This window comes from Triturus cristatus, chromosome 8 (assembly GCF_964204655.1).
Source record: "Triturus cristatus chromosome 8, aTriCri1.1, whole genome shotgun sequence".
Lineage (NCBI taxonomy): Eukaryota > Metazoa > Chordata > Amphibia > Caudata > Salamandridae > Triturus > Triturus cristatus.
The window spans coordinates 44,640,152-44,661,329 of NC_140591.1; the positions used below are offsets into that span (position 1 = coordinate 44,640,152).

Consider the following 21,178-nt stretch of genomic DNA (forward strand, 5'->3'; position numbering starts at 1 on the left):
TTTAGCCACAAGATACCCCTACTTGCTTTTCCCCTCCTTCTCCTTTATCCCCAGAACAAACGGACCTACCACAATTCCTGAACCTCGGGTATAACAGGGGGAGGGGAAGGACGTATGTCAGAAGTCCTCTCCGCCCCTGTTGGAATACAAATAAACAATTGAGGTGCAGCGAAGCTTAAGCCCTGTTCGGTGCCTGCAGCTCCGTTACCGGTTTCTGTACAAACTTAGAACGCTACTCCCATACTCCTGGGATAGCGTGAACTAAAGAGAACCCCAGCGGGTGGGCCTACTATCGTTCTCCGGGAAGGGTTCCCTCTGACAGGAGGAAAATAGGAAAGGCTCCAATCCTTGGAGTTGCTGGTATGCAATTACCATAAACACAGTGCAATGTCTCACCGCTCGGGCGATCCCGCAATGCCTTGGAAAGGCGTCCAACGGAACCGCAGCGGTTCTATTTCACCCTCGGATTTTTAGCACGGACCACACACACACTAGTGCGCGACAAAGGCAGCGGGAAGTCAAGGCTGGTGCGAAGCACCCCTACCAGAACGCCACTTATCGTCCGCACTCGATCTCGTCCGCACTCGAACCTGGAAATCCAAAATAACCGGCACCCGCTTGATGCCGGAAGTTCCTTTTCATCGTCTTCGCGCCGTGCGCGATGACGTCGGAGCGTCATCTCGCAAAGCGCGCTGGGATATGTAGTTCCTTACGCCCGTCTCCTACGGGCATGTCGCCCTCGGGCTGTCAGTGCTCTACGGTGAGCCACAACAGTACATCCCTCCCCCGAAGAGCACTGACATAAGCACGCTTTCGTGGGATGTTTCTTGTGGAACAGGGCAACGAGTTTAGGAGCGTGGACCTGGGAGGCAGGTTCCCAAGAATTTTCCTCCTCCCCGTATCCCTCCCACGCAAGGAGGTACCACAACCTGTTGCGGTAAATCTTGGAGTCCAACACACCCCTCACCTCGTACTCTGCCTCGCTCTGTACCACCACTGGTGCAGGCTTTCGATTGGGCCCTAACCGTGCGGGCTTCACTAGGGATACATGAAATGCAGGATGGATGCGTAACGTTGAAGGTAGGGATAGCTTCACTACCACAGGGTTTACCAATTTAAGCACCCGATAAGGACCGATGAATTTGGGATTAAAAATGCTGAAGCGTTTAAAACGTATGTGTCTTGTGGACAACCACACGTAGTCACCTACTTTATAGACAGGCCCTGACCTTCTGTGCTTGTCCGCGGATGCCTTGTAGTTGCGCTTCGCAGCCCTTAGATTGCTTTTTGCTACGAGTAAGTTTGCCTGTATGCGTTCTATCCTACTCTGCGCCTCGGGGATCTTGGTAACCTGCGCTGGATTCAGGAAAGGGGAAAACCAAGGATGGAACCCATAAGAGCAATAAAAAGGTGTAAGTTTGGTGGACGTGTGCGTAGCGCTGTTATATGCTACCTCCGCCAACCATAGGAAATCCACCCACTCGTTATCAGAAGTGTTGGAGTAACACCGAAGGTATTGCTTAAGGGTTTGGTTAACCCGCTCTGTCTGCCCATCCGTCTGGGGGTGGAAGCTGGTGGATATGTTGGATTCGATTCCCAAGGCTGAACACCAGGTCTTCCAGAAATGGGCAGTGAACTGGCCGCCTCTATCGGAAATAATCTTTCTAGGCAATCCGTGTAAGCGTACCACGTTCTCCAAGAGCAAGTGCGCCAACTGGCCTGACGAGGGCAGAGCTTTACAGGCGACGAAGTGCGCCATCTTCGTTAAATAATCCACCACCACCGTGATCACTGTGCATCCCTTATCACGCGGCATACCCACAATAAAGTCTACCGAGATGTTCTCCCAAGGGAGGTCGGGTGTGGGAAGAGGTTGCAATAAACCTGCTTGTTTGGTATGGGAAGCCTTCATTTGATTGCAAACCCCGCAGTCCTGGACCCATGTGATCACATCCTTCCGAACCGACGGCCACCAGAACTGTCTCAGGATTCTGTCAAGTGTTTTTTCCCTGCCGTTGTGACCTGCACAGGGCAGTTGATGGCACCATTTGAACGCTTGTAGCCTTAATGATCTGATGGGCAGGAGCAGTTGTTTTCCTCTTATCGGTAGCCCCTGTACTAGTTTCCAATCAGGATTGTCTTTCAGCCAGTTCTTCCACTTTGGTGTCCGCACGTTCTGTGATACGCTCTTTAAGAATGGATCCGTGCAAGTCGCCCCAATTAAGTGTTCTGGGCTGATTATGGCTCCTGTAGTATCAGCTGAGGTGATGTCTTGGGATGCTTGCCGGGATAAAGCGTCTGCTTTCTTGTTATCCTTTCCGGGTCTGTAAGTGACAAGAAAGTTGTACCCTGCGAAAAAGAGTGTCCACCTCATTTGACGGGGTGTGAGGTGTCTGGCTGCAGTCATAAACTGTAAATTTCTATGGTCCGTGTAGACCGTAACTACATGTCTGGCGCCCATCAAGTGATGCCTCCATTCACTGAAGGCATTCTTGATGGCTAGCAGCTCCTTTTCTGCAATATTGTAGTTGCATTCAGCGGGGTTCAGTTTTCTGGACATGTAGGCCACCGGATGTAAACGTCCTGTCTCGCAATGTCTTTGTGACAAGACTGCTCCCACCGCGGTGTCGGAAGCGTCCGCCTCCACAATGAAGGGGTATTCCGGGTGAGCATGGGCCAACACCGGGGCTGTCGAAAAGGCTTCCTTTAGCTCTTCGAATCCTTTTTGGGCTTTTTCAGTCCACTGAAACGTCGACTGTTTACGCAGCAGTTGCGTGAGAGGGCTGGCCACTTCCGAAAAGCGGTCGATGAAACGACGATAAAAATTTGCAAACCCCAGGAAACACTGCACATCCCTAAGGTTACGTGGGGTTGGCCATTCCTTTACGGCCAGTACCTTTCTTTCCGACATTTCCTGACCCCAAGGGGTGAGGTTTACTCCTAGGAATTCTACCGATGTTACCCCAAATTCACATTTACACTGATCTTGCAGAATAGGTGATGTCGTCGCAGGGTTTGCAGAATGGTCTTGACATGTTGTGGATGATCTTTGGTGTCCGTAGAGTAGATCAGGATGTCGTCTATATATACGACGACGAAGCGGTCAAGGTGTTCACGAAGGACATCATTTAAGAAGAACTGAAACGCCGCTGGGGCGTTACACAGCCCAAACGGCATAACCAAATATTCGTAGAGACCGAAGCGCGTTTTAAATGCGGTCTTCCACTCGTCTCCTCTCCTCATACGGACCAGATGGTATGCCCCCTTTAGGTCAAGACGTGTGTATATCACTGCCTCTTTAACCTGCTCCAGCAAGACATTGATTAATGGAAGGGGATACCGGTTCTTCACCGTAACGGCGTTCAAGGCCCTGAAATCCACACACGCGCGCAGCTCGCCGTTCGCCTTAGGGATAAAAAAGAGAGGCGATGCAGCGGGAGATTTCGACACTCGTATAAAGCCCAAGCTCAAGTATTTAACCAAATACTCCCTGAGGTGTTTATTTTCGGGCTCCGTTAGGGCATATACGCGTCCAGCTGGAATGACCGCTCCGGGGATCAGGTCGATTTGACAATCGTACAACCGATGCAGTGGTAAGACTTCTGCCTTGTCCTCATTAAAGACGTCCTCGTATTCCTTGTATGCGTCTGGTAAGGTGACTGCGTGTTCTACTGCAGTCGCTACTTGATAGCAGATAGCCAACGATGAGGCTGGGTTCTTGGGTGAGCCATTGCAATTAGCCAAGCAGTAGCCTGAGGTATAAAATATGGTCTTCTCCTGCCAATTGATGAGAGGGTTGTGGGGACGCAGCCACGGCAACCCCAGGATTAATCCATAATGGGGTGCCGGTATGACATTGAAGAAGTTCCTGATGCTCAGTCCCCTGTCTCATCGTTAAGGGCTCGGTATGATATCTCACCGGACCGGACTCCAACATCTACGGCGAACACCATTTCAGGCTTGTCTTTCTCTTGCAAGGTGATCCCTAGCCTTACCACCTGGGCTTGATCCATAAAACACCCCGTGGCCCCCGAATCCACCAATGCACTAACCGGAATCCACTCCTCGTCCACCAGGATGTGTACTTCGACATAGAAGTGGTTTTTGTTGTGTAGGTGTAAATCCTCCAAAGAAGGGATGTACATTGCACTCAAAGGACTCCCTTCCTCCTCCTTTAAGCAGAGTCGTTTCCCGCAGTGGAGCTGTTTGTGCGAGTTACCGCGGCCTTTTGTTCTGGACGGGGGACCTTCGGCCTTAGGCTGCATTCTCGTATAAAATGACCCTTTCGACCACAGTACAGGCACAGCCCTCGCTTCCTCCGGTAGTCTCTTTCTTCCGCCGATAGCGGGGAACGAACAGCGCCTATTTCCATGGGCTCTGTCTTGTTCTGTACCCCGGAGTTCGTAGATCGAGAGTATTCCACGCTTGGCACGGGTTTCTCCCTCTTTCGGTGCTCCCCTTTACGTTCGCTCATGCGATGGTCCAGCCTTAGGACCAAACTAATGAGAGCTTCACAGGAGGAGGGTTGCGGGTCGATCTGAGCCAACACATCTTTCATGTCTTCACTCAGACCCTGGTGGAAGATTGCCGCATGTTTCCCTTCAGGCCACTCAGTTTCCGTAATCAGTCTCCTAAAATCGTTGAGATAGGAGATGACGTCCCGATTGCCCTGACGCAACTCCAGGAGATCTCTGTCGGCTGAGAGCGTGGCCGCTCGTCGATTAAAGGTCTTCTCAAATTCTATCAAAAAGGCGTTCCAATCATACAAGATATGATCGTCTCTTCTCACCAATGGAACGGCCCATTGTGCAGCGTCCCCGGATAAATAGGAGAGCAAGAAGGCGACTTTCGAATGGTTGGTGTTAAATGCCCTGGCCTTACAGGTGAAATGTAGCATTACCTGTGTGAGAAAGACCTGTAATTTCCCGCTATCCCCGTTATATCTTTCGGGAGTGGCTAACGGAACAGGCGTGGGGATTTCTACCACCACAGGAGCAGCTGGGATAGCGCGGGGGTGCCAGCGTCAAAGGGGTTACGCTCCAAGCGGTCTACCTGTGCCTGTAGTGTGGCAGTTTCTGTTCTAGAGGTGACTACCTCGGCCTGTAACAGGGCCAAAGCAGCCAACACGTCCTCTAAGGTGGCCATCCCACCGTGCGACTAGGAGGACTGCTATTCGTGGGCCGGTTATTTTGTCGCAGTCCAACGTCCTCAGGGTCGCACGATGCTGTAAGGGGTCCACCTCCCGATAGCCCCTTGGTCTGGTATGTATATGACAGACACAAAAGGGTGATCAGGCGAGGGAAGGAAAGGAAGGGGACTGCGGGGAGGGAGATCTGAAAGAAAAAGCACAAGGCAATATGGTTAGGACAACCCCTAGACTCCCGTACTCAATGTTTCCCCTATTTCCCCTGCTGTACCTGTAAAGGAAAGAAAGCACTCCTGACTGGGAGACCTGGAGAGCCGAGGAACAAAGCAGTTCGTGACCTATAGAAAGGACATGGTTTAGCCACAAGATACCCCTACTTGCTTTTCCCCTCCTTCTCCTTTATCCCCAGAACAAACGGACCTACCACAATTCCTGAACCTCGGGTATAACAGGGGGAGGGGAAGGACGTATGTCAGAAGTCCTCTCCGCCCCTGTTGGAATACAAATAAACAATTGAGGTGCAGCGAAGCTTAAGCCCTGTTCGGTGCCTGCAGCTCCGTTACCGGTTTCTGTACAAACTTAGAACGCTACTCCCATACTCCTGGGATAGTGTGAACTAAAGAGAACCCCAGCGGGTGGGCCTACTATCGTTCTCCGGGAAGGTTTCCCTCTGACAGGAGGAAAATAGGAAAGGCTCCAATCCTTGGAGTTGCTGGTATGCAATTACCATAAACACAGTGCAATGTCTCACCGCTCGGGCGATCCCGCAATGCCTTGGAAAGGCGTCCAACGGAACCGCAGCGGTTCTATTTCACCCTCGGATTTTTAGCACGGACCACACACACACTAGTGCGCGACAAAGGCAGCGGGAAGTCAAGGCTGGTGCGAAGCACCCCTACCAGAACGCCACTTATCGTCCGCACTCGATCTCGTCCGCACTCGAACCTGGAAATCCAAAATAACCGGCACCCGCTTGATGCCGGAAGTTCCTTTTCATCGTCTTCGCGCCGTGCGCGATGACGTCGGAGCGTCATCTCGCAAAGCGCGCTGGGATATGTAGTTCCTTACGCCCGTCTCCTACGGGCATGTCGCCCTCGGGCTGTCAGTGCTCTACGGTGAGCCACAACAGTTTGCTAGGTGTCCCTAGGTGCCGGCAGGGCTAGGGTTCAAAAACTACAGCTAGTCACTTTGCCAAAAAAGGGTCATTTTTCACTGCAAAATTGAGGTGTGACCACGTTGCGTTTTGCGCCGTTTCCTGTCGCGGGCACTAGGCCGACCCGCACAAGTGAGGTACCATTTTTCTCTTAGGACTTTGGGGAACGCGGGGTGGGTGGAAATTTGTGGATCCACGCAGATTCCAGAACTTTCCATCACAGAAATGTGGGGAAAATGTGTTTTTTTTGTCAATTCTTTACGTTTGCATGGGATTCTGGGTAACAGACCATGGTGGGAGGCACTCAAGACACCCCATCCTGGATTCCCCTGGGTGTCTAGTTTTAAAAAATGTCTAGGTTTGCTAGGTTTCCCTAGGTGCCGGCAGGGCTAGGGTTAAAAAACTACAGCTAGTCACTTTGCCAAAAAATGGTCATTTTTCACTGCAAAATTGAGGGGTGACCACGTTGCGTTTTGCGCCGTTTCATGTCGCGGGCACTAGGCCGACCCGCACAAGTGAGGTACCATTTTACTCGTAGGACTTTGGGGGACGCGGAGTGGGTGGAAATTTGTGGATCCACGCAGATTCCAGAACTTTCCATCACAGAAATGTGGGGAAAATGTGTTTTTTTTTGTCTGTTTTTTACGTTTGCAAGGGATTCTGGGTAACAGACCATGGTGGGAGGCACTCAAGTCACCCCATCCTGGATTCCCCTGGGTGTCTAGTTTTCAAAAATGTCTAGGTTTGCTAGGTTTCCCTAGGTGCCGCCAGGGCTAGGGTTCAAAAACTACAGCTAGTCACTTTGCCAAAAAAGGGTCATTTTTCACTGCAAAATTGAGGTGTGACCACGTTGCGTTTTGCGCCGTTTCCTGTCACGGGCACTAGGCCGACCCGCACAAGTGAGGTACCATTTTTCTCGTAGGACTTTGGGGAACGCGGGGTGGGTGGAAATTTGTGGATCCACGCAGATTCCAGAACTTTCCATCACAGAAATATGGGGAAAATGTGTATTTTGGCAATTGTTTACGTTTGCAAGGGATTCTGGGTAACAGACCATGGTGGGAGGCACTCAAGTCACCCCATCCTGGATTCCCCTGGGTGTCTAGTTTTAAAAAATGTATAGGTTTGCTAGGTTTCCCTAGGTGCCGGCAGGGCTAGGGTTCAAAAACTACAGCTAGTCACTTTGCCAAAAAAGGGTCATTTTTCACTGCAAAATTGATTTGTGACCACGTTGCGTTTTGCGCCGTTTCATGTCGCGGGTACTAGGCCGACCCGCACAAGTGAGGTACCATTTTACTCGTAGGACTTTGGGGGACGCGGAGTGGGTGGAAATTTGTGGATCCACGCAGATTCCAGAACTTTCCATCACAGAAATGTGGGGAAAATGTGGTTTTTTTTGTCAGTTTTTTACGTTTGCAAGGGATTCTGGGTAACAGACCATGGTGGGAGGCACTCAAGTCACCCCATCCTGGATTCCCCTGGGTGTCTAGTTTTCAAAAATGTATAGGTTTGCTAGGTTTCCCTAGGTGCCGCCAGGGCTAGGGTTCAAAAACTACAGCTAGTCACTTTGCCAAAAAAGGGTCATTTTTCACTGCAAAATTGAGGTGTGACCACGTTGCGTTTTGCGCCGTTTCCTGTCGCGGGCACTAGGCCGACCCGCACAAGTGAGGTACCATTTTTCTCTTAGGACTTTGGGGAACGCGGGCTGGGTGGAAATTTGTGGATCCACGCAGATTCCAGAACTTTCCATCACAGAAATGTGGGGAAAATGTGTTTTTTTTTGTCAGTTTTTTACGTTTGCAAGGGATTCTGGGTAACAGACCATGGTGGGAGGCACTCAAGTCACCCCATCCTGGATTCCCCTGGGTGTCTAGTTTTCAAAAATGTATAGGTTTGCTAGGTTTCCCTAGGTGCCGCCAGGGCTAGGGTTCAAAAACTACAGCTAGTCACTTTGCCAAAAAAGAGTCATTTTTCACTGCAAAATTGAGGTATGACCACGTTGCGTTTTGCGCCGTTTCCTGTCGCGGGCACTAGGCCGACCCGCACAAGTGAGGTACCATTTTTCTCTTAGGACTTTGGGGAACGCGGGCTGGGTGGAAATTTGTGGATCCACGCAGATTCCAGAACTTTCCATCACAGTAATGTGGGGAAAATGTGGTTTTTTTGTCAATTCTTTACGTTTGCAAGGGATTCTGGGTAACAGACCATGGTGGGAGGCACTCAAGACACCCCATCCTGGATTCCCCTGGGTGTCTAGTCTTAAAAAATATCTAGGTTTGCTAGGTTTCCCTAGGTGCCGGCAGGGCTAGGGTTAAAAAACTACAGCTAGTCACTTTGCCAAAAAAGGGTCATTTTTCACTGCAAAATTGAGGGGTGACCACGTTGCGTTTTGCGCCGTTTCATGTCGCGGGTACTAGGCCGACCCGCACAAGTGAGGTACCATTTTACTCGTAGGACTTTGGGGGACGCGGAGTGGGTGGAAATTTGTGGATCCACGCAGATTCCAGAACTTTCCATCACAGAAATGTGGGGAAAATGTGTTTTTTTTTTGTCAGTTTTTTACGTTTGCAAGGGATTCTGGGTAACAGACCATGGTGGGAGGCACTCAAGTCACCCCATCCTGGATTCCCCTGGGTGTCTAGTTTTCAAAAATGTATAGGTTTGCTAGGTTTCCCTAGGTGCCGCCAGGGCTAGGGTTCAAAAACTACAGCTAGTCACTTTGCCAAAAAAGGGTCATTTTTCACTGCAAAATTGAGGTGTGACCATGTTGCGTTTTGCGCCGTTGCCTGTCGCGGGCACTAGGCCGACCCGCACAAATGTGGTACCATTTTTCTAGCAGGACTTTGGGGAAAGCGGGGTGGGTTGAAATTTGTGGATCCACGCAGATTCCAGAACTTTCCATCACAGAAATGTGGGAAAAATGTGGTTTTTTTGACAATTGTTTACGTTTGCAAGGGATTCTGGGTGACAGACCATGGTAGGAGGCACTCAAGTCACCCCATCCTGGATTCCCCTGGGTGTCTAGTTTTAAAAAATGTATAGGTTTGCTAGGGTTCCCTAGGTGCCGCCAGGGCTAGGGTTCAAAAACTACAGCTAGTCACTTTGCCAAAAAAGGGTCATTTTTCACTGCAAAATTGAGGTGTGACCACGTTGCGTTTTGCGCCGTTTCCTGTCGCGGGCACTAGGCCGACCCGCACACGTGAGGTACCATTTTTCTCGTAGGACTTTGGGGAACGCGGGGTGGGTGGAAATTTGTGGATCCACGCAGATTCCAGAACTTTCCATCACAGAAATATGGGGAAAATGTGTATTTTGGCAATTGTTTACGTTTGCAAGGGATTCTGGGTAACAGACCATGGTGGGAGGCACTCAAGTCACCCCATCCTGGATTCCCCTGGGTGTCTAGTTTTAAAAAATGTCTAGGTTTGCTAGGTTTCCCTAGGTGCCGGCAGGGCTAGGGTTAAAAAACTACAGCTAGTCACTTTGCCAAAAAAGGGTCATTTTTCACTGCAAAATTGATTTGTGACCACGTTGCGTTTTGCGCCGTTTCATGTCGCGGGTACTAGGCCGACCCGCACAAGTGAGGTACCATTTTACTCGTAGGACTTTGGGGGACGCGGAGTGGGTGGAAATTTGTGGATCCACGCAGATTCCAGAACTTTCCATCACAGAAATGTGGGGAAAATGTGTTTTTTTTTGTCAGTTTTTTACGTTTGCAAGGGATTCTGGGTAACAGACCATGGTGGGAGGCACTCAAGTCACCCCATCCTGGATTCCCCTGGGTGTCTAGTTTTCAAAAATGTATAGGTTTGCTAGGTTTCCCTAGGTGCCGCCAGGGCTAGGGTTCAAAAACTACAGCTAGTCACTTTGCCAAAAAAGGGTCATTTTTCACTGCAAAATTGAGGTGTGACCACGTTGCGTTTTGCGCCGTTTCCTGTCGCGGGCACTAGGCCGACCCGCACAAGTGAGGTACCATTTTTCTCTTAGGACTTTGGGGAACGCGGGCTGGGTGGAAATTTGTGGATCCACGCAGATTCCAGAACTTTCCATCACAGTAATGTGGGGAAAATGTGGTTTTTTTGTCAATTCTTTACGTTTGCAAGGGATTCTGGGTAACAGACCATGGTGGGAGGCACTCAAGACACCCCATCCTGGATTCCCCTGGGTGTCTAGTCTTAAAAAATATCTAGGTTTGCTAGGTTTCCCTAGGTGCCGGCAGGGCTAGGGTTAAAAAACTACAGCTAGTCACTTTGCCAAAAAAGGGTCATTTTTCACTGCAAAATTGAGGGGTGACCACGTTGCGTTTTGCGCCGTTTCATGTCGCGGGTACTAGGCCGACCCGCACAAGTGAGGTACCATTTTACTCGTAGGACTTTGGGGGACGCGGAGTGGGTGGAAATTTGTGGATCCACGCAGATTCCAGAACTTTCCATCACAGAAATGTGGGGAAAATGTGTTTTTTTTTTGTCAGTTTTTTACGTTTGCAAGGGATTCTGGGTAACAGACCATGGTGGGAGGCACTCAAGTCACCCCATCCTGGATTCCCCTGGGTGTCTAGTTTTCAAAAATGTATAGGTTTGCTAGGTTTCCCTAGGTGCCGCCAGGGCTAGGGTTCAAAAACTACAGCTAGTCACTTTGCCAAAAAAGGGTCATTTTTCACTGCAAAATTGAGGTGTGACCATGTTGCGTTTTGCGCCGTTGCCTGTCGCGGGCACTAGGCCGACCCGCACAAATGAGGTACCATTTTTCTAGCAGGACTTTGGGGAAAGCGGGGTGGGTTGAAATTTGTGGATCCACGCAGATTCCAGAACTTTCCATCACAGAAATGTGGGAAAAATGTGTTTTTTTTGACAATTGTTTACGTTTGCAAGGGATTCTGGGTGACAGACCATGATGGGAGGCACTCAAGTCACCCCATCCTGGATTCCCCTGGGTGTCTAGTTTTAAAAAATGTATAGGTTTGCTAGGGTTCCCTAGGTGCCGCCAGGGCTAGGGTTCAAAAACTACAGCTAGTCACTTTGCCAAAAAAGGGTCATTTTTCACTGCAAAATTGAGGTGTGACCACGTTGCGTTTTGCGCCGTTTCCTGTCGCGGGCACTAGGCCGACCCGCACACGTGAGGTACCATTTTTCTCGTAGGACTTTGGGGAACGCGGGGTGGGTGGAAATTTGTGGATCCACGCAGATTCCAGAACTTTCCATCACAGAAATATGGGGAAAATGTGTATTTTGGCAATTGTTTACGTTTGCAAGGGATTCTGGGTAACAGACCATGGTGGGAGGCACTCAAGTCACCCCATCCTGGATTCCCCTGGGTGTCTAGTTTTCAAAAATGTATAGGTTTGCTAGGTTTCCCTAGGTGCCGGCAGGGCTGGGGTTAAAAAACTACAGCTAGTCACTTTGCCAAAAAAGGGTCATTTTTCACTGCAAAATTGAGGTGTGACCACGTTGCGTTTTGCGCCGTTTCCTGTCGCGGGCACTAGGCCGACCCGCACAAGTGAGGTACCATTTTTCTCGTAGGACTTTCGGGAAAGCGGGGTGGGTGGAAATTTGTGGATCCACGCAGATTCCAGAACTTTCCATCACAGAAATGTGGGAAAAATGTGTTTTTTTGGACAATTTTTTACGTTTGCAAGGGGTTCTGGGTGACAGACCATGGTGGGAGGCACTCAAGTCACCCCATCCTAGATTCCCCTGGGTGTCTAGTTTTAAAAAATGTATAGGTTTGCTAGGGTTCCCTAGGTGCCGCCAGGGCTAGGGTTCAAAAACTACAGCTAGTCACTTTGCCAAAAAAGGGTCATTTTTCACTGCAAAATTGAGGTGTGACCACGTTGCGTTTTGCGCCGTTTCCTTTCACGGGCACTGTGCCGACCCGCACAAGTGAGGTACCATTTTTCTCGTAGGACTTTGGGGAACGCGGGGTGGGTGGAAATTTGTGGATCCACGCAGATTCCAGAACTTTCCATCACAGAAATATGGGGAAAATGTGTATTTTGGCAATTGTTTACGTTTGCAAGGGATTCTGGGTAACAGACCATGGTGGGAGGCACTCAAGTCACCCCATCCTGGATTCCCCTGGGTGTCTAGTTTTAAAAAATGTATAGGTTTGCTAGGTTTCCCTAGGTGCCGGCAGGGCTAGGGTTCAAAAACTACAGCTAGTCACTTTGCCAAAAAAGGGTCATTTTTCACTGCAAAATTGAGGTGTGACCACGTTGCGTTTTGCGCCGTTTCCTGTCGCGGGAACTAGGCCGACCCGCACAAGTGAGGTACTATTTTTCTCGTAGGACTTTGGGGAACGCGGGGTGGGTGGAAATTTGTGGATCCACGCAGATTCCAGAACTTTCCATCACGGAAATGTGGGGAAAATGTGTTTTTTTTGTCAATTTTTTACGTTTGCAAGGGATTCTGGGTAACAGACCATGGTGGGAGGCACTCATTCTTCTCGTAGGACTTTGGGGAACGCGGGGTGGGTAGAAATTTGTGGATTTTTGATGCATTTCTCCCTTCCAAATGAAAGACATTGTGTAAAAAAAAAGTCTTTTTGAAAAATGACCAATAATTGTCATGCAAGTATGAGTATTCCCAATTTCGAAAAATTGCAAATATGCACTGTTTCTAAACTCTGTAATTTGTTCCCATTTCAGAAATACATAGGTGTCTTTCATACCAATTTTTTCATGTATACATTTTCACACTATAATTGCTATATACCCGGAACTAAAAAAAAAACATTACAAAATGCTGCTCAGTTTTTTACTCTGGGTTCGTTGGGCTCTTGGTGAACCTACAAGTCCTATATATCCCCACAACCAGGAAGGTCCAGCGGATGTAACGGTACATTGCTTTCTAAGAGATGTCATAATTAGAAGAAGTTACAGGTGAAAACGTTGACACAAAAGGCTGCTTTTTTAACTAATTTTTAATTTTTCCTATATTTAACTGTTAGTTTCTATAAAGAAACCTTGATGGATCTACACAAATGAACCCTTGCTGAATTCAGAATTTTGTCTACTTTTCAAAAATGTATAGCTTTCCAAGATCCATTATTGCTTTTCTACCCATTTCTACCATTATCTGGAAGGAGGTTGAAAGCACAAAAAATGGCAAAAATAGGGTATGTCCCAGAAAAATGTCAAAACTGTGTAAAAAAAGTTGGATTTCTGACAAAAATCTGTCATTCCCTAAAAGCTGGAGAAATGGTGATTTCAGCCCCACAAACCCTTTTTTGATATCATTTGCAGAGAAAAACCCAGACGCTTTCATTTGCAGCCACTTTTCCCCATTTTTCACAAAAAAAACAAAATTTTGCTGTATTTTGACTAAATTCTGGGAACCCTCTAGGAGAATCCACAAACCCTGGGTACCTTTAGAATCCGCATGATGTTGGAAGAAAAGGACGCAAATTTGGCGTGGATACCTAATGTGGTCAAAAAGTTACAGGGGCCTAAGCGCGAACTACCCCAAATAGCCCAAAAAAGGCTTAGCACAGGAGGGGAAAAGGCCTAGCAGCGAAGGGGTTAAATCTCTCTAAAATCACACTAGGCTGTTCTAAAAATTTCTTGTTGGACCTTTGTAAGGCGTCTGTGTACACTTTCCAGCCATCACCAGCTGGAGGTAGAGAAACTGGGAAATTATCAAATATTTGTTGCCCCGCACTACCTATGTAACTGAAAAGAATGGCCAGTTTGCGTCTGGGAGAATATTCTTCAGCATCTATGGCAACTAAATAATTTTCAAATAAGCTAAACCAAATTTTCCATGGTTCTTTCGGTTTCCCCGGAGAAGCTGGCAAATGTGCTAAATGAACAACCTGTTGATTGGAAACCATGTTCTCTGAACGAATAACAGTATAGTAAAACTGTTAATATCACCAATTTGTCTTGAATAATTGTGAGAAAGAGGTTGTTCTCACACAAAGTATCTGTAAAATAAGAAAGATTATCCCACAAAATTGTTGTGATAAAATAAAGGAATCTCCAACAATCCTCTTTGTGAAGTGCCACTGCTGAGCGTTGCCTGTAACTGACAGGAATCAGAAATTCGAAACGAGGTTAGATACCCCGTTTCAAGATGGCTGCCAACGTTTTTAGCGTGATGACGACTTCACGTTCATCACACGATGACGACAGTGTTGCTAGATTGGGCTATTTCCCGCACAATTGGGTGACATTTTTCCCATTTGTTAGGGAAAAACCCATACCTGGCGGGGGCTACTTTTTGGGCGGGTATAAGCCCTTTGTGTGCAAAAATACTGCTGGGGCGGTGCCGACCACGAGGAGTCTGTTGGCATGCGCTTGCTGGTGAATGAGCACGCAGCAAGCTAGATTGGTGAGGTATGATTGGAGGAGGGAGGAGAGGTATGATTGGAGGAGGGAGGCGGTCATTGGTGAGGTATGATTGGAGGAGAAGTATGATTGGAGGAGGGAGGAGGTCAGGACGGAGAAGACCAGCCCAGCCTGTGCGTACAGTGCACGTGACTAACTCTGGTCCCTCCAATGATGTCCGTATATGCTGCCCTGCCCCTTGCCTTAGCCTATGTATGGCACACACCACGCCCACCCCAACCCCCACACGTGAGGTGGGCCGTGCCCGCCGCAGCAGCACATGTGTATTTTGTAAGTGCAAGCGCACCTGGTCTTGCACATGAGCAGCGCTGCGCACCCTATCCTAGTAGTAGACTCAGCTCCAGGTATGTGGGTCCCAGGCGTGGTGAGCAAAATAACGATGGATTAAACCAAGATCTGTGACTGGGGGTGAATGTTTTGCCAATGTGCAACATTCCGTCCATCATCTTGTGTGTTTTGCTGTTCGCCCTATGTGGGAAGGGTATGCCCAGACGTGGGTCCCGTGCTCACTACGCCACTGGAGTCAAGCTATCCTGGCTGAAGAGGGGTGAAACCCCGAAACCGGTCCTAGGATGCTTGATTCCGGTCCAGGGAAGACATGGCTTGGCAGTTCGGGCTGGACTGTTCCCATGAGGCACAGGGTCAAGACTGATTTGCATATGGCCATGTCTGAACTGGGGTGGCGTGGTGAGCAAAATAAAGATGGATTAAACCCAGATCTCTGACTGGGGGGGAATGTTTTGCCAATGTGCAACATTCATTCCATTATCTTGTATGTTTTGCTCGGTTAGTGGGCTACTGCTTTGAACACAAATCCTTTTGTTACTTGCAGTTCAAAATTTGTAAGCCTTTTAGTATTGCACAGTGAGCTATATAGGATAAGTGACTGCTACATCTTTTAACCCTCACTGTGTCATGCAACACATCTTATACAATGATTTACACACTTGCATGATTTTTTTGTCAATGTGTATGGTATGTAAAGCACTCCGACACCCAGCATTATGTTGAGTAGCGCTATAAAAGAAATAAAATGGAGTTATTTAAATTCTGTGTATATATTATATTTACATTTTGTGTAAATACTTGGACAGACCAACACATCTGACATTTCTCCCACTATCTGTATATTGAATAGAATGTATATTTGTCCTTAAAATTGTTTCTGATGACTATTTCTGCATAATTTAAGACTTGCTACTTTGGGCTGGTTTTTGGGCTGAAACTGGTTGCGTTGGGCTTAATTTGGGCTTATTCTTGAGCGTCTTTGGGCTTGTGCTGGGTCTCAAAATCTGGCAACACTGGATGACGAAAGGAAGAGAAGAGGCGGTCTTGCGGTGGAAGTAGAGCGTTTCGAGGTGGATCAGCCGTTGCAAGATGAAATACTCGCCAAAAAGACAGTAAATCCTGTTTTGAAGTTGGAGACGGGTCCAGGAAAGAATCTCCACAAAGGTAAGAGAAGAACTTTGCAAGGCAATGAAAAAAAAAAGGCTCAAAATTGTGATGTCTACCCAGATCCACAATAAATCGTCGCCAGGTATAAAGTTGGCCAATATCCTTAATAAAAGAAGGAAGTCGATCTTGCAATAGGTGTAGAAGTCTTTAATAGAGTTGAAATGCAGGACATCACTGGAGTGCGTCTCTCCTCGGTGAAGTACAGGATCCCAGTGACTGTTACTGGTAAACGTACTTCAGCGAGGAGAACAACGAGCACAAGAAATACAATCAAACATGCACATGCATGCACTGGGAGTTGCGCGTGTTCTTGCTCTGATGCAACAGAGCACGAACACGCGATGAAAATAAGCAATATTACACCCGTCTTGTCGCTTTGTGTTACATATTATGGCGCTTGGACCAGGCCTTCAGATTATAGTTCACAGAGTCCCACCCAACATAGGATCACAAGGGTTATCAGCTGCTACCCCTAGCCCTGTTTGTCCCCTCCACCAGCCTGGGCAGTATTTTCATACCAACACAGCTATACAAATATCATTAAAAACCCATACTTTTAAAATGTAAATTTAATGCAACCAATATAAACTCGTCTAAAGAACTCAAGTGCAAGTCAGTCCTAAAATACTTTTAAAGGAAACAAGGGCAAAACTGCTAAGTTCAAAGGGCTTTCAGGGGTTTTACACAAACGAGGACTTCCAGAAGCACTCACAACAGCCCCAATTGGGGGAGAGGATGTGGCGTAACTTCTAAACCTGCCGAGTTTCATGCTGAGGAATCGGGCTCTTGTCTCGGATTCTTGGCAAATCTTTTAATATCTCGTGCCTAAAAATGAACGTGTCTTTCTGTAATTCGCCTGATGCTCGTGTAAAGCGCAAGATTCTACGGGGTCCAGATCGAGCTACTAACTACAAAAATACACACACATGGCCCGGGAGGACCCGCCTCCTACTGCGCATGACACAGGAAAGGTAGCCTTCGTCTGAGCATGCTCGGAATGCTGTGTTTCTTCTCCGAGCATGCGTACTTATAATATCCCTTTTCCGCACTAGCCTCGTCTCAATCCTGCTCGGTTGTGGTGCTGTTCCTCCTCCTTCCTCGCGCTCCCAGGTGGCCCGGGAAGAACCCGCCTCCTGCGCATGACACGGGAAATAGTCTCCACCTGAGCATGCGTGATATTATGAGTTTCCTCTCCGAACATGCGCATTTATAATATCACATGTCCGCACCTGCGCACTAGCCTCTTCTCCATCCTGCTCTGCTGTCCTTCCTCGCTGCTCATGGGTCACAGTTCACGCGGTAAAGGAGGACTGAGGGACACGAAACCAGAACAAGTGAGTGATAGTGTGTGCAGTAACTCAGTGTTGTAGTGCTGAGTTCAGAGGGCTTTATGGGGTTTTACACAAACTGTGGCACTTCCGCAAACACCGCAGTCCCAGGGGGGAGGGGTGGTGGGGATGTGGTGTAACGGCCAGAGCTGCCGACCTCGGAGATGGGGAACTAGGCTCAAGGAACACATGCCAACCCTCCCGATTCAGGCGGGAGACTACCGATTTCAAGGCTAGTCTCCCGCCTCCCGATTCCTGCAAGCATTACCTCCTCGTCCAGTCTTCCTCGCCACAGTATTCACAAATCAGCCTCCGGCTCCACACAGAACTCCAAGTAAAACTAAAAAGGCAGCGCTCTAGTCTCCCCTCCCTCCTCCAATATGGCCCCCAGTGTCTTCAGCCAATCCCATAAAGGGATACATATCAATCAACACGACCTGTTCTTTTTTTCTGCACTTCTCCGAGTGCTTTGTTGCCTGTTGGTCAGGTGAGTGGGGCTGGGGTACTGCTTGAGCAGCCCCGTTTCGCCCTCGGGTATCTAGTTTGGGGGGAAGTAGTTTGATGTTGTTTCATTTGATTCATTTTTTGTTTTAAATGTAATTTATTTTTTTCCCCCCTTCTTCTACCTTTGCGCCTATGGTCCTGCCTTAGCGGACTTTGGAGGCGTTTGTTTACGAGTCGCTTCTGGACTCGTTCTTGGCAGTTCACGAACTGCCTGCCTGTTTACGGTGTTGCATTCCCGGCCGCGCGTCCTGCTGAGCGGACGTAGCGCGGCCGGGTGAGTTTGCTCTGGGGGCCGGAGGCTTCCGTTGGCATTCGTACCTGGTTTTCTCTGCTACATTGATTGATGTGGGGGCCGGAGGCTCCCGCTCACGTTCCTTGGTAATGCGGTTCAGGTCTGCGACTGTCTGTGTCATTTTCGGTATTCTGCATGTCTACGCGCATGCGCTCAAATTCTTCCGGCATTTATGTTTTTAATGAAGTGCTGGGACTGGCTTGTTTGGTTGCATAGCAACCACGGGGCCTTTTTTATCCCGGGTGTGTTGTCTTGAGTGCCTGTGTTTCATTCACTAGTCCACTTGTATTTCGCTGTGATGGAGGGTGGTTCTAACGTTGTTGATGCTCCTGATCCATTAGTGATGGCTTCTGGTTCTGGTATTCAGATACCCTCTATGGACGTGTTGCAGCAGATGATCAATTCTGCTGTGGCTGCTGCTATGCAAGGTCAGGTGCCTGTTCCTCCTGCGAAGCGGGCTAAGGTTGATGGCGCTGCGGATGCTGATTCTGAGAATGAAGAGGAAGTTGATGTCAAGGGTCGTTTTGTGCAGGGTGCCGACCTGAAGGAGGTGCTTGGTCACATTCGGGAGAACTTGGTTTTTCCTGCTTCTGTTGTTCCTCTGGAAGACGATCTATTTGCGCAATACCAACGTCCTGAACCTGATTCTTTGCCTCTACACTCTTCAGTCTTGAAGGTCTTGGAGAATGAATGGAAGGATGTGGACAAGGGTTCCTTTCCACGCTTTTTGAATAAAAGGAACCCGCTACAGGATTTTGCGGTGAAATTCCCTTCATCGGTGAAGGTTGATTCCTTGTTGGCCAGCATGTCATCTCATGGAACTGTGGTTTCGGAAGATGCTTCTCCTGCTGACCCGGTTGACCGTAAAGTGGATGGTGCGGTGAAACGCACTTTTGCGGCTGCAAATTTTTCTATCAGGGCGGCTGCCTATGCTTCTTACACTATCCAATCCTTGCTTAAGGATTTTCAGTCTCTGTCTGAATTGTTGGACCAGGGGGAGGATGTTTCTTCTACCCTGGCTTTGATGGAGCAACAGGTTAGGCTGCTTTCGGATGTGTCCTTTGACTCTTTGGGAGCGGCGGCTTCTGCGGCTGGGTCTTCGGTGGCTGCGAGACGCCAGTTGTGGCTTCGTTCCTGGAAGGCTGATGCTGCGCAGAAGAGTCTCCTGATGAAAATTCCTTTTTCTGGGGTTAAACTTTTTGGGTCACCTCTGGATGACATGGTGAAGAAAACGGCGGAAGACTGTAAACTCCTGGCTCCGGAGAGGGCGGGTCACTTCCGTTCTTTTGGTTCTTAGCGGGCTTTTGGCCCTTCTAGGAGGGGTCGGGCTGGTCAGCCCTTTCGTGGAAGGGGGCGTGGCCGGGGTGCTCCTTCCTTTGGTAAAACCCGGTTCTCCGGTTCCTCTTCCTCCTCCACTCCTGCACCAAAATCATGACTGGATCGCTCCTGGTTTGGGTCCGGTTGGGGGTCGCCTCAGTTCCTTCCTGGATTCATGGAAAATGACTGTGTCGGACAAGTGGGTGCTGCAGGTGGTTTCGGAGGGTTTGCATATTGGATTTATCCAGACTCCCCCAGACTGTTTCAGGGCCACTCCTTGTCCCAGAGACCCTGTAAGGAGATTGGCGCTTTTGGGAGGCATCGAATCCCTGGTGGTCAAGGGTGCGGTGATTCCTGTTCCCGTGGATCAATTGGGGTTGGGTGTGTATTCCATCCTATTCCTGGTGTCAAAGCGCACTGGGGATCTTCGGCCGGTGATGGACCTGAAGTGGGTGAATACTTGCATCCCTCACCAGAAGTTCAAGATGGTTTCCCTTCAGTTGATCCTTCCTCTGTTATCTCAGGACGACTTCCTTGCATCGATAGACTTGAGGGATGCTTATCTCCATATTCCTGTTCATCCAGACTCTCAGAAATTTCTCAGATTTTGCGTGATGGGTCGGCATTACCAATTCCAGCTAATGCCCTTTGGACTCTGCTCTGCTCCCAGGGTCTTTACTAAGGTTCTGGCTCCTCTTATTGGACTTTTGCATGGGGAGGGCATTAGTGTTTTTCCTTATCTGGACGACATTTTAATTTCTGCTTCTTCTCTTCCTAAGGCGGTGTTGCATGTCCAGAGAGTGTGCCATGTCCTGGAGCATCATGGGTTCCTAGTGAATGTGCCGAAGTCCTCCCTGGTTCCTGCACAGGAATTGACTTTCATTGGGGCTCTGTTCAGGACTCGGTTGGGTATGGTATTCCTGCCACCTCCCAGGATTCTGTCCCTGGTGTCTACAGTTCGTGCCCTGTTGGTGGGGCATTCTCACCCTGTGAGCCTATGGTTGAGGGTTCAGGGTCTGATGTCGGCGTCTTTGTTGACGGTGCCGTGGGCTCGTCTCCACATGTACCCGGTGGTGTCCCACGTTTTGTCGCATTGGGACCCCTGTTCCCTAGATATGACTGTTTTGGTTCCTATGTCAGAAGACGTTCGGGTGGTCCTTGGTTGGTGGTTGGACGAGGGTCATCTCTCCAGGGGCCGCCCCTTTCTGATTGTTCCCACCCGCGTGGTCACTACCGATGCCAGCCTTCTGGGGTGGGGTGCTACTCTGGGGGATTCGACGACTCAGGGGGTTTGGCCTCAGTCGGTGTTGTCATGTTCCTCCAACTACAAGGAACTGAAAGCCGTACTTCTGGGTTTGTTGGATTTCTCGGATCTGGTTCAGGGTCACCATGTACAGGTCCGAACGGACAATCAGGTTGTGATGTCGTATGTGAACCATCAAGGGGGGTGCAGGGTTCGTTCCCTCAGTTGCCTCAGCCGTCGGATTTTTTGTTGGGCGGAGTTACATCTGGAATCCCTATCTGCCATTTATCTCCCTGGCACGGAGAACACTGTGGCGGATTGTCTGAGCCGGGTGTTTCCCTCCATGGGCTCTTTATCCCTAACACATGTGATGTTCAGGAGGTTGCGGCGGATGTT

The 21,178-nt window shown here is 49.0% G+C and overlaps 1 protein-coding gene and 1 pseudogene across 2 annotated transcripts in view; both read left to right on the forward strand.

The window, feature by feature from the left end:
- LOC146799975 (uncharacterized) overlaps nucleotides 1–21,178 on the forward strand; it is a 255,248-nt pseudogene that overhangs the window by 160,221 nt on the left and 73,849 nt on the right. The window lies entirely within an intron of this gene.
- The window catches only part of LOC146799976 (uncharacterized), a 73,020-nt gene continuing 69,124 nt past the window's right edge, over nucleotides 17,283–21,178 (forward strand). Inside the window, exon 1 of the mRNA XM_085620924.1 lies at nucleotides 17,283–17,432. Coding sequence (XP_085477050.1) covers nucleotides 17,298–17,432 — 135 coding nt within the window. The 5' untranslated portion in view covers nucleotides 17,283–17,297. The remainder of the gene's footprint in view (nucleotides 17,433–21,178) is intronic.